Source organism: Xyrauchen texanus, chromosome 22 (assembly GCF_025860055.1).
Source record: "Xyrauchen texanus isolate HMW12.3.18 chromosome 22, RBS_HiC_50CHRs, whole genome shotgun sequence".
Classification (NCBI taxonomy): Eukaryota; Metazoa; Chordata; class Actinopteri; order Cypriniformes; family Catostomidae; genus Xyrauchen; species Xyrauchen texanus.
The window spans coordinates 17,603,707-17,618,042 of record NC_068297.1 but is presented as its reverse complement, the minus strand read 5'-3'; the positions used below and the strand labels follow the sequence as shown (position 1 = coordinate 17,618,042).

Genomic DNA, 14,336 nt, shown 5'->3' with positions numbered 1-14,336 from the left:
AAGTAATATCGCTTATAAATGTTTAAGCGAATAACATGTCAACATGAAAATAGCTCGATCTAGACTCTGCTCTGTAGGCAATCTCAGAGTCTCGTGCAACATCATACCGTGCTTTCAGTAATAAGTAATAAACCGTGCAGCTTTCATGGATGTCACTGATGTCTCAGAGGTCAATGTGGGCTGGGTTTTGAAGTGTTTTAGATCGTTTCTCATCATGTAACCGCATGTAATACAAGCACGATAACACTTTTCAAGGCAAGAGTGAATTTGCACTGCATTTGCAGATGAATGTGCTATAATAAGCCTTATACAATGCTGAATATAATGTATAATAATGCCAAGGGTCCTGATATTTTATAGTCCTGATAGTGCTATTTGTAATGTCCGATTTCACCTGTAAATTTATACTATGGCAAATATTATTTTAATGGATATGCATGCACTTCTCTAAAAAATTTATTTTTGAAGTGAATATTTTAGTTAATATGTCAGTTAGAATATAGTTTTAAAACTTACAATAATTGAAAATACAAATGTATGTAATCAGTGACAGTGTACAAGCATGTGTATTTAACATAATTATGTATTTTTCAGCTGGGCAGAATTATTAATATTTCTATTCTGGTGTCACCATTGCCCTGTTCTGGGCTGTGTTTTTGTCCCACTCTATCCCTGATGAATAATTTTGCTCTTTAATAAATAGTACTTTTTATTTTACAAGTAAAGTAACTTAAAGTAAATATGCCCTAAAAGTAATAATAATAATAATAATAACAATCAAACATTACTATTCATGATTCAGGCTTTATTCAACATTTTGTGAGTATAGAATTGTTCAGTAAAGTGAACCAAACCAAATCCGTATGCACTTTATAATTTCTGTTTCTTAAAACAATTACATTTTAATAAAATACATGAAATGTTGTTATTTATCTGATTAATCATTTTTCAAAATAATAGTTAGTGCCCTACTGCTGAGGTCTAACTAACTAGCATTACTGTGTTCTGTGATTGTTATTAGAGACTCTGGTTTGAAAGTTGTTAGCAAATGTGAAGTCCTGAGTGCTGTTAAACAGTAATTCTACTTTATGGAAAGTCTATATTACTGGTAGGAGACTAATTGTGAAAAACTAAACTGACATTTCAGTTTGATGTCCACAAGGCAGATACCAGGAGTGCTTTTGAGGAAGAACTAAATACTGGATTTGCCAAAGTTTGCCTGATTAGTGGCAACAAATCTTTGAAAGATACTCAAATTTTATTATGAGGCACTTATAGCAACAAGTAAACCAGATATCCATTAGGGCTGGGGAAAAAAATAGATTCTGTTACAAATCACGATTCTTGGCTCAGTTGGTAGAGCGGGTCAGCCACTAATCACAGGGTTTGTGGTTCGAATCCTGGCCCACACGACTCCACATGCCGAAGTGTCCTTGGGCAAGACACTGAACCCCAAGTTGCTCCCAGTGGCAGTCTAGCACCTTGCATGGCAGCTCTGCCGCCATTGGTGTATGAATGTGTGTGAATGGGTGAATGAGTCACAGTGTAAAGTGCTTTGAATACCGTTAAGGTTAAAAAGGCACTATATAAGTGCAGTGTATGTATTTACCATTTGCGATTAATGAATCAGGACACCATGTAATTAATTCGATAAGAAATGTTAATTGATTGACAGCCCTAAAAATGATGGCTTGTCTGATTTTGAACTGTAACAGACACTCACACACAAACAATGGCCTAGTTGTGCTAATTCTGGCCTGTGTTTGATTTTGCAGGCAGATATCCAGCATTGGCAGATGCTGGAAATGCTTTGCTCAAATAGCAACAACAAATGAGATATATATAATATGTATTTGAAGAAACTAGGGGAGTATTTTGGGGAGCGTTTCTGGTCAGGCCTGATGTTTAATCAGATCCATTTAAAATCACATTTAGGCATCACATCAAATTCTATTTTGTTGGATTTGAAGTGACTTGCCTTCTACCTAAAACTCTGCTCAGTGTCTTTTATTATTGCCTTAGTTCTACCTAAACTCTGCTCAATGTCTTTACTTATTGCCTTAGTTCTACCTAGTCAGAGTGTGGATTGCTGGTGTGTGTGGGTGGGTTTCTGTGTCTTGAGATGCAGGTATCTTCACTTTTTGTTTTAATTACTTATTTGCTGGAGTGAGTAGGTTTTGTGCCAGCTGACAGATGGTCTGATGAGTTGTCATAGTAACCCTGTCTATGACATCATCTGATCTTTGGTGATTACCCTCTTCTGTCCTCTAAATGTGTTTGGGTTGTTTATGCAAATGTATGCTGTGGTTTATTCAACACAGTAGGTGAGACATGTAGATGCTTTATTACGCATATCTTTGACTTGTAGAGATTTAAAGTGGCCCCATTTAGCATTTGGAGGCATAAGACACACTTAAATGCTTTTAAATGTTTAAAACTCTGCATTAGAAATCAAAATATCAAACCTTTGGCATCTGCAAATACATTTTGCTAGGTCTTTTTTCAGAACTAACTTAATCTTTCTAGTCATTTTAGCAATGGGTTTTAACCAAGTGGTCCCAAGGTCATGTTTAGTGGATGTGTGAAGGTACCCTCATGTTCACACGTGTGTCCTAGCAGGGTAACAACAGTGCAGTTCAACACTAACTATGAACTTGTTCCACTAGTGTTTGAGAACCAGCAAGTGTACCAATACGTCTTAATTCTAAACTGTAAATGTATTGTTTTATCAAACCTAACAGACTTCTTTTTGTGAAATGTGCTGCTTTTTAAGTGTACTACTGCTGTCTTTCTTTAAAAATGCCACTTGGTTTGACATTTTGTCTAACTGCATTTTAATAGAATAAAATTACATTCTAAATTCTTAAGTGTGGCTTAAGCATTCAAATACTTTTTGGGGCCACTGTATTTGGCCCTATACATCTGTTGAAAAATAGAGGTGTGTGTTTTACACAATTGAAAATCTGACAGCAATGTGTGTAATAGGCTCACTAGCAGTGTTGTTGGGTTAAGTCAGTCAGTCAGTCAATCCGTCAGTGTGAGTGCTGGTATAATCTCTCATCACAGAATGTGGGTCAGTGTGTGAATAAAGGTTTCTGTATACATCCTACTTTCCCCCTCTCTTCCTCCCCTTCACACAAACTTCCCTTGTTTTTTGTTGTCTTAAGATATTCTCTTCATCTGTCAAACTGAAGCAGGTAGTACAGGTGGTGGGGAAAAAAGATATTTCAAAGTAGCAATAGCAATATTTCGCCTTACGATACCACATCAGTTCTATGGCTAAAGTAAAGATCTCAGTGCTGAAGTTTTTTGCTACAACAACTCTTATCACTGGTGAATAAAATCTGAAGATTTGTGTGCAAGTGATTAATTCGCATCAATCTTGGGATTTATTAATCAATATCAGGATCGCTCAAAATAAAGATTGCGATTCATCGAAATATATTTACTTTTACCCACCCCTACTTTGTCAAGTCAATACAAATGCAGAATAATAGTAAATGATTTGACTTTGGAACATTGATTTTTGTAAAATCTCAGCTTGTTGCTTTCTTACCTGTCATTCATACAGAGGCACATGTAGATTTAGGGCATTTTCAAACCTGTATTTCATTTGATTTTTTCCGAAACAGGAGCTAAAATTGTTACTTTGTTTCATTTTCTCCTTGGTTAAGTTCACTTTCGCAATTTCTGAATGGAACTACATTTAGTAAAATCAAAAAACAAAACAATGTTGTATTTAAGCAAACTTACCTCTCATTGGTCTGAAGTTTGTAGGCTGTTCCAGGGTCTAGCTCATACAAGTAGCAGTTAAAATGTTTCAAACAGTACAGTTATATCACAGTGATGCATGTGTCATGATTATTTTTCATTGGTTATTAGTAACTTTTGCATTGTGTCTGCATTAACAAGTGTCTGTTCTGTTTCTGCAAAAGATGGTTAAAATTAAAAGGCAATTGTTCTATTTCATGCCTCCTAGTTTTCTTTCATAACCTATTGTTACTAAGAATCAGTTCTTCTCTCCTTTTGCATCTCTCACCCTCTCTCACTTTCTCTCTCACTAGATCCCTTTTTCTTGGGTTCATCCTTGACTCTACTGTTTTCTGATGGAACAGAAGGTCCTCAATAAGCCCTCCATGGTGTCCAGACTGCCCAAATTTGGTTCCCGTCCTGCCAATGGCATCCCCTCCTCCCTTCCCAATGGTACGACTCAGACTGTGCCCACCCAGGAGGGCAAGAATACGCGAATGGTCAGAGCCTCCTCCTTTTCCATGAAATGGAAGAAGGTGAATGGTGGGTCAACGGACCCTTTAAGCCCAGATGAGGACACTCCTCCTGAAGAAAAGAAGGAAGTTTGCTCCCCTCATTCTCCATGGAATAGGGAGTTAAAAAGTGCTGCCTCTTTATCCACTGGAAGCCCTAAAACCATGAACAAATCCCCAAAGTCTATCTCTAGTCTCAAAGCAAAGCCCAAAAACCCTCAGATCATGACAACCACCAACAGCCAGGACACATCCCCAAAAAACTCAGGCTCTAAGCCAACTCAAAACGGTACGCTACCTGTGGGGTCATCAACTGGTCGTAGAGTCTCTTCAGTGATCCAACGACCAAGAGCAAACTCTGGCTCTACTCGAAGCAGCTCCAAAGATAGCCTGTCTCAGTCCAGCGACAGCCTCTTAAGACAACCCCTCGAACTGGACCCTATGGTACGGTCTCAGAGCTTCACCCATTTCAAACAACTGCCCTCGCCAACCAACAAACCCATGACACGGTCCTTCTCTTTCAACAAGGCTGCTGAGCTTGCCAAACCACTAGCAAATACACAGCTACGCCCACCACGGACACTTGGACTTAAATCGCCCCAGAGCAAGGGACGGCTTCTACTAGGGTTAGGGGGATTGGGGGTTGGAAAGGGGCTATTAGATCAACTCCCTGCTGAACGTCCTCCCTCAGAGGGCTTAACACCATCTAATAGCATTAAAAGGCCTCTTCTACGTAACTCTTTGTTGACAAAGCCATATAGGCTAAATCGACCAATTGCTGCCAAACCACAGTGCCCTCTAGTGGCTGGGAAGACTCCTGTAGAGAGTGACGTTTTAACCCCCCCTCTCACTCCAGAGCTGCCCCAACTTACCACGAAGAGCGTAAGTGTCTGATTTTGTGAAAACAATACTGTTTTGGTACAATTTGGTACCATTTTGGTTCCTATACATAATATTAAGTGTTACACATGTTAAAATGACATTTTTCTTATTATTGTTTTTAATAAAGGCATCAGCTCCTACAGAATTCGCAGAGGGGCCTTTCACAGAGCAGGGGCTGGATGGAAACCTCTGTTATGCTGCGGAGGGACCGGAGGACATGTCAATCTCCTCTGCATCATCGCTGGAAAAGAATGATACCAGTGAGGAGTTCCTTGATGACTTCAACAACCTAGGGGACCAATCACAAAACGCAATCCCACATAAAAAAAATCCTGGGGCCACATCCATGCAGACACCCCTTCAGAGCTTCTTAAGTGAGACCATGAACTGGCCTGGGATTGGTCTGGCAGGTATAGCTACATATTATGACTAGGCTAGAACTGGGCACTAGGGCTGAAAAGATTAGTCGACGTTGTCAACAATAAAAAATTGTCTACAACTTTTCGTTCTGTTCACCATTATACATGGCAAAAAAATATATCTAAAACTCCTTTAAAACAACGTACATTTACTTTAGCATCTATTCTGCAGAAGAAAAAAAAAATTCTGACAATTTTTTATATAATATTTAAAATACAATTATTTAAAAATATCTAAAAATATTGTAGTATTTAGTATTTAATTAAAAAAGATTCATTCACCTGAGAAGCAGCATATAATATATTTAGACTTGCTTTTAGAGAATAGATCTTGAATATGTGTATATTTTGTCTTTTCTGGACTCGCAGAATTATGAAAAAATTAAGAAACAAATACACTTATATACAAAATACACTTATATTAAAGTTACATTATCATAAAGCATGTCTAAATACCTTATATGTTGCTTCTCAAGTAAATTTATCTTGTTTTAAGGATTTTTAGATTATTTTAAATGAAAACAATACAAAATACTTTAACAATTTTTGCACTGAATTTCTTTATTGAAGTAAACTTAATAAAAAGTATTTTTCTTTCCTTTAATTCAGTGAATGTCATTTAGAGGTATTTTTAAAAGATAATTTTGTCCTCTTTATTGTTTGCAAACTCGTTTAATACAACCTTTTAAGTCGGGGCACAATGATTTGAAATGATGGTTTGTGTCATTGAAACAAATAGATATTGATTATCATAAAAAGTCTGAAAGACATTGAGATATCATTTTTAGCTATGTTGCCAATTTCTTATGTATAGTTATTTCTAATATTTTTGTATTTATGAGACAGTTAGTACGGTACTCTGTATTGATACTTTTCCCTGTTTGTGTCAATCATGTAAGAAGATAAAATGAAATGGCATACCTTTTGTTAACTTAATTGCATACATTTGTTAATGTTGGTCTGTTCTCAGGTGGTAAGGCAGATTTGAGTTGTAGACCACCCTGTGTGCCACCACTTATGTCGCCAGATGTGGATCGTCATGCAGCCTCCTCTCTGGAGCTCTCACCTTCTAATAGCTCAGGAGGAACATACATGTGGGATGAGGAGGGCATGGAACCACTGGGGAATAACACACACATACACCGCTGCAGCAGCTATGAGTCAGACCTCAACAGCATGGTGAGTACACACCAACACAAACACATGCCCACCAACAATTATGTTTCATGAAAAGTAGCATGGCATTATCAGACCTGAGCTTGACATTGCATACTAAATGAATTGATGGACAGGGGAGCAAGAATGCATTAGAAATATATGGATTGCTTCCTAATTTAACACTTAAGACTACTGTGGCAAACTATGGTATAGTAATTGCTTCAGATGGCAATACCATGGTGCTTTGTCATTATTGACATATTAATGTACCATGGGATTCACAATACATGGCACTTCAAAGAGTGTTGCCAGCCCAGATTTTTAACCACACCTACGCTACTCTCACATTATGGAACTTAAAATGCAACTATATGACAACATAAAAGGTGCTATAAGGGATTTTTTTTTAATGAAACAAGCACAAAACGTCCCTAGAGACCTTATTCACAGCAGCATCAACTTCGTCAAGGCTTTAAGGGATAAATGTACTGTCTCTTCATTGGGTTGTACAGTTGTTTTGTGTTTTTGGATAATTCCTGTGTTGAAACATTGAAAAAATATATTTTCATGAAATTTCATGAGATGAAAAAAGCTCCAGACAACATGAGCTGTGAAATATCTGATTTGATCTAGGAGCTTTTTGAAAGCTTTAAACGGTGCACGTTTAAGAGATGGAAAGTCTATCCCTCACAGCCTCATTTTCAATCCGCTTAAAAATCAAAGATGGCGCTACAGTGAAAAAGTTTAATTACCTGTCAGATATCACTGAAATCTGTTGCTATGAAATATCACGGCTGTCTCTGTAACAGTGTGAGGATTGGTAAACAGCTGTAAATCAGAAGACTTTGAAGCAATTTCTGCCTGTCAATCCTGCATTTTCTCAGGGCAGCCAATATATGGGCAAAAGGAAGCTGTGAGTCTCGGTTTGAGAGTTGTCCCTTTGTCGCATGAGAACACTATTTTGCTACCATTGCTTTTGACAACTAGCTTACTAGTACAAGGTCAGTTTAACTGTTTGGGTTTTCTGACATCAAAGTGCTGATTAAGTTTTCTTGTGAAATTGAGCTCTCCTGCTCCATCTGTAATTACAACAGTCTCCAAGCGTATCTGTGTGGATGTGTGTGTGTGTCTTTGGAAAGAGAGGGTGTGTCTATTGCAACAGATAAGTCTTGTGGAATTTCTAGAATGGCTAACATCACGTATAGAACCATTAAACTTTTATCTGAGCTTGTGGGTTTGCAAAGCCCTTAGAATTGTGTACTATGCCAAATACTGTGCTCTTCCCCAATATGTGGATGTTCCTCCACACCGTGTGTGCGTGTATATGCATGTAATATGAGTTTCTGTGCATGTAAGACCTCTCTTCTCTGATCCTGCTAATTATCTTCTTGTTAATTAGGGATTAGCCTCTGTGGCTCTGACTCATGACTCTGCAGGATTCTGAATCCAGTCTCTGCATTTCATAATGGATGTCCTGTTCTCAGCTGTTTCCGAGGCACCTGATGGGGCAGGAATGCAGAACGGTGCCACTTAACATTCCAGCTTTTGATTCCACATTTTGATCCCAGTGAAGCCGGCTGAGATATTGTTCCCAATTTCCTAATTTCTTTTGTTCTGTCCGATTGGTTCTGTGGAATGTAGAGAGAGAGAGAGATTGTAAGGCAGGATTTAAAACTAATCAGATTTGAAATACCAGTTTTCTCTTGTAACAGATATACATACATATATTTATCCACACACAGACCTGCTGACAATACATTATGTAATCGGGTCCTGTATAAATTTGAGGGTGGCTGAGTAATTGATATCATTGCTTGTGTGGTTGCTTGGCTCATGAGGAGTTCAGTTCACCTAATCGGCTGCACTTTAGGTTGAGTTGGGCTCGGGGTGACATCTGGTGGTGTACTTTAGGTACTGCAATAAATTGAACATCCTGCATGTGTTTCTTGCAAGCCTCTGTATTATTACTGCTCATGCTTGGGGTTCACTCTTTATGCTGTGGTCAAGACTGATGCCTCAAATCATGAGGCTTGTTCAGATTTACTATTTTTGACTGACAATAAAACAGGTGGGGGAAAAAAAATCCCACAAACTTGCATTACAGGCACCCGACACCTTTCTAATGATTAGGGACTGGAATTACAAAACATTCTTAGAATAAAATTCCTCTTAACTACTATTTTCTAGCTTAATATAAAAGTTAATATTTTGTATTTCCAAAGACCTAAGAATGTTCCTATCGTTTTCTTAAAATGTTTACAGCAAGATGCCTTCTTAAAAACTTGTTTACCCTTAGAACTTTCTTGTTTTGTTTCTTAAGATTATTGTGTACCCAGCCCCAGAATATAATAGAGACTTTGGGGGGTGGACTCTTTTGACTTGGACCGGTGAGCAATGCCATAGCAACCACTCATAGCTCCATAGCCATAGCATAGCATGTGAGCTGAGTCAGACTATTTCGCCCAAGACGGACCACTGGTATTAGAATGAATGGGAGAAATTGGAATGCCCAACGGGTGTAGAAAAGGAAGTCCTGCCTTACAGGTAAAAGAGACAATTACCTCAGTCAACTCGAGAAAGTGCATGTGCGTTTTATGAGTGATCTGTGCTAAGTACATTTGCTAAGTACGAAGTACAATTATGATGCCACATTTTTCTGATTTGTACTGCTGATTTTTAATACATTCTTTGATTGTAATCTTAACCAACTGTTTCAGAGATCTCGGTCTTTCTCCATTCATGTTGATAAAGGAGGTGCTTTACTTTTATGCCGCTTGTTTACATAGAAAATTGTTGCATGGGTGTGTTCCAAAGATTGCCTCTGAGTAGACTGACTTGCCTTGAAAGAAACTTTGGCTGAAAGTAAAAATAGAATAGCTGTTTCTGTCTTTAGTTTTACTCTTGTGATCTCACTGATACTGAAATGTAGGCTGGGCTTTATTTAGATCTGATTTTACACGCAGTGATTGATATAACATCAGACTTTGTCTGCAGCATGAAACAGAAAACATTTTAAGAAAGAGAGACATAAATATTGTCTGCAGCTAAGGCCAGCGTCACACCAGCAGACTTAAAACAACTCGATTTTGGCAGAGGGTGTCACACTTGCCGACTGTTTTGCTGAGATGTCGCTCTGTTCAGTTGGACATATGACACACTTGTTGATACAAAAACGTGGAGGGGTGACAAACATACCGACTCAATGCAATTCTCTCAGATTCCCTGTAATGTGGAGCTGGCTGAAATAACAACAGGAGTACCTCCTGAGCATAAACAATTGTAGTAGATTGATTTAGGATGTGATTCATAGAGTAAATTTACCTTGTGAAAGTGTGGGATTGTGTCCATATGCAGCTTTTAGTGGGAAAAGAAATTAAGTTGTGTCTCCGCTTTCAAATTTCGTTATATTTAGTGTATGAGAAAAATGCTTGATGACAGAATTATTATGGATTACAATGGTAATTGTGATGGTATGCAGCTGAGTGTGATTGCAGATGAAAACATTCAGACCAGCTTGATGTTTTGTCAATTCTTCATTCTGTCATGTTGGATCCTTTTTTCTGTTGCTTTTATCTTTTAATTCAGCAAGGAGTACCGATGAATTAATGATTTCCCGCTGACAGACTGTAATGCAAGGTTTGTCTCCCTCCGCCTGGCTGGCGATTATGTAAATTAAGCTCACACCGGAAAACCACAGAACAATCGGCTGGTGTGGTGCCTGCTTAACCTGCAGTTGCTTTTATGTATAATGTCATTAAAACACTGAAGCTAACACCTCATCCTAACTAGTCGTGACGCGATAAGATTCCAGCGACAAGCTATCAGGCTGTCCACACCAGACGCGACATGACATCGCAAAATTCATACACTAAAATGAGGATTATTGACAATAACATTTTGAAATCAGAGCAATCACAGATGGAACAGTGTGTTTATTGAACGCAACACATTTTCTCACTGATGCTCCATAACGCTTTCTACGGCAAGCCCAGAGGGGATAGATACACAATCACACACATACACAGGGCAAAATTACTTTATGAAATGCATCCTCCTTCAGTCTGTTACGCTTGTTCACACAGTACTCCTGTTGTTATTTCGCCGATCTCCATGTAACACGTGTGTGTGTCTGTGTGTGTGTGTGTGACCGAGCTCTGGCTAAAGAGAACGAGACCTCAAGCACGACATTCGGTAGGTGTGTGACACCCTCAGCCAAAATTGTAATTGTTCTGAACCGGCTAATGAGATGGTGGCTTTAATATACTGCAATAAGAATCATTTTAGACCTATTTGTTGACTGCGCTGCCTGGCGCAACGTAGCAGAAATAGAAACCATTATTAGCTATTTAATAATAGATATGTAGCAAATTGGAGAGGTTTCGTGTAGATTGGATCTGGCTGGCCCCTTTGAGAACTCCTAGTGTTGCGCATGTGTTGGAACGCGGGAGAGCTCCCAGTTTTGTTTGTTGGTTGTAGTGGTGCACCGATCTGGAAATTTGAGGCTGATACCGATCTCAGATTTTTCTTCGGCCAATACAGAAACATTTTGTTTTTTATGTGCTCTTTGCCCCACTTTTGCAAGATATATGCTGCAGTTATATATTTATGCCCCACACAGTAAAATTACAGTAACTACAAAAAGGTTCCATTTGTTAATGTTATTTAACAAGAAATTTTTCAAAAGAAAAATATATAACATACACTCTCTTACAAGTATAAGATATACTATACAAGTATTTTATTACCAACGTTTTGGCAACAATCCTTTGCCAAGGTTCAATTTTCTCACAATGGAGAGCAATATATATAGAGTCAGTCCTTACACACTGGTGAAAGCAGTGACATCACAATGGGCATTTAGTAATTAGTTAACAAGCCTGTCTCAACCAATTAAGACAATGAAATATCATTGTGACATATATAATCGAGATTTGTATGTCACAAGAAACATTACTTTAGCACTTTTAAAACCATGACATGACCATTACATACTTAAGAGCCACCAAATCATATAAGAGAGCTTATACTAAACACACACACACACACACACACACACACACACAACTATCAATTTATTTTAGGGAACTCTCAACCTTCAATTCAAGATGTGTACAAAATAGATTTAATTTCCTCATTTATAAAAAAAACTACTTGATTCAAAATCAACATTCAAACCATATGGCACCAAAGTTTTTAATCTGTATTCAAAAGGCTTCTCGTTTTAGCAAGAGTTGATTCAAATCCCCACCTCTTCTTGGTAGTGACACCATCTCAATTCCTATATAACGTAATGATGCATCAGGATGATTATTTTCTATAAAATGTGCTACTAATAGTACTATAAGATATAAAAATATAAATTAACTATGATATTCTTCAGTTCATGTTTTTTAACTTATTACATTTACATTTACATTTCTGCATTTGGCAGATGCTTTTATCCAAAGCGACTTACAGTGCACTTATTACAGGGACAATCCCCCTGGAGCAACCTGGAGTTAAGTGTCTTACTCAAGGACACAATGGTGGTGGCTGTGGGGTTATTAAGTAACCTTTTGTTTTGCAGCTTATTATACCTTTTATCAGATTAGATTTTCCAGTATGAGGATGTTTGAATGACGTACATCGGTATGTATAACTATATAGGTTACCACAAAGACGTTTACCTTCTGGGATAGGTGTCAACATTGAAATTTCTATTAAGATTCTCTGGTCTACTTCATATTGTTTTTACCTGACAGAATTGACTATATGGAAGACTATTCCTTAAAGATAATGGATGGTAAGGATTTAGGGTGCACACTAATGGTGGAAATTATAATCATGATTATTTTGTAAAAACATTTAATCACGATTATTTCTCACAATTATTCTGTTATTTAAAACTTTTTTTAATTGCAGGGCTGCACAATTTGAAAACATAAAATAAAATAAATAAATGCAGTTGCCACTGCTTAGATCTTTATTCTAAAACAACAAAAAACATAAAATTACATTAAACAGTTGCTCGGTTAAAAAGTTTTTAGAACTGCTAACTAGTAAATTAAGGCATGTTTTGCCTATTCTGTACTGCTAATAGAAACAGTTACTCGGGTGTTTACACTTGCAGCCTCTTTTAAGATCCATTCTTTAAATTATTATTATTATTATTAACATTATTATTATATCCCCATACTCTACAGTAATATATAGGCTAATAGTAATATATTTCTGTAGTAATTGAGTGCACAGAATTGCTATACAGTCTCAAGCATCTATTTTGAAGGAAGCCTACTTATTTTATCAAGCCTTTTATTTTGAATGAAGACAGTGTTTTTTTCTGTGTGTTCTAGCAGAGGCATTTTGTGCTTCTTCCAAACATCTTTTCCTCGCTTCACATAACCCGGTGCCATGGGGTTACTTTAGATTTGTTCACACTTGTTATGGCCAAATATATTTAGAATAAGGCAAATGTGCAACTTAGGTAAATGCGTAGCGCTTTAAAATAACGCGGTCAGCGCACGTTAGCGACGTGCACGAACCGAACTCAGACCATATATGTTCTGTATAAAACATACATTATCAAAGCACGAGATGGAATTAATTTAATGTGCATCGAGCACAGAATACCGTATCATTATATTCGTAAGCCGCACATACAAGACTCGTAAACATCTGCTTTGCAGTTCTGTATTTCAGCGCTTGCTTGAAACAGAAACAGTTATTTGTTAGTAGCATACTTCTGAAGAGAGCGTGATTGGTCAGGTGAGGTGAAATCGGACTCAGGGTTGCCAGATTGGGCGGTTTCCCGCCCAATTGGGCGATTTTGCAATCTTTTTTGCGGGCAAAAATGGGTTTGGGCGGGTGGGCAAAAATTGGGCTGGTTTCGGATCAGTTCGGCGGGTTTTTGTAGCCGAAAGATCGGTACTTCAGATCCTTCTTTCGGCGACTCTCCGTTCAGTAGCCTACTCTCACTCACTCACTCTCACACACACACACACACACACACACACACACACACACACACACACACACACACACACACACACACACACTACAGGTCTGGCTGACGTGCCCCCTAAACTCACAACAGACACTCCCTCCCTTCAGCTCACGTCACGCACGCCGGCACCGCCCTCCCCTCAAACACACTAGATTGCGCGGGGTTTTCAAACTTAGCTAGCTGACTGACACTGACAATATGCCAAAGTGGGCAAAATATAGAAAAAGTTACAGGAAAGAGTGGGAAAGAGATCCAGACTTAAAGTCATAGATTGCACCGGGTGCAGAAGAAAGAAAGGCACACTGTAAATACTGCAACGCTGATATCCGTGCTCATTTAAAAGATCTTAAAGATCATGCATCCACCAAGAAGCATAAGGCAAGGTGCCAGCCAACGGTCAGACAGTTAGCAGAGTGGGTGAGTCCAGTAACCCTGACAACAATGACCAGAAACGACGAGAACTGCGGATAGCAACGTACATTGCGTGCCACACTGCCATTAATGCTGTTGATGAACTATCTGATATACTGAAAGTCGAGACAGGTGCATTCCAGATGCACAGAACAAAAATCTAAATCACCTCTCTGTATTGTTCCAGAGACATGGCTCTTCTCATTCAGCACTGCGGGAAAA

General features: G+C 38.2%; 1 protein-coding gene across 1 annotated transcript in view; it reads left to right on the top strand.

Moving 5' to 3' along the window:
• The window catches only part of LOC127662099 (serine-rich coiled-coil domain-containing protein 2-like), a 63,251-nt gene that overhangs the window by 13,140 nt on the left and 35,775 nt on the right, over positions 1–14,336 (top strand). Inside the window, exons 2-4 of the mRNA XM_052153074.1 lie at positions 4,065–5,144; positions 5,272–5,554; positions 6,534–6,742. Coding sequence (XP_052009034.1) covers positions 4,107–5,144; positions 5,272–5,554; positions 6,534–6,742 — 1,530 coding nt within the window. The 5' untranslated portion in view covers positions 4,065–4,106. The remainder of the gene's footprint in view (positions 1–4,064; positions 5,145–5,271; positions 5,555–6,533; positions 6,743–14,336) is intronic.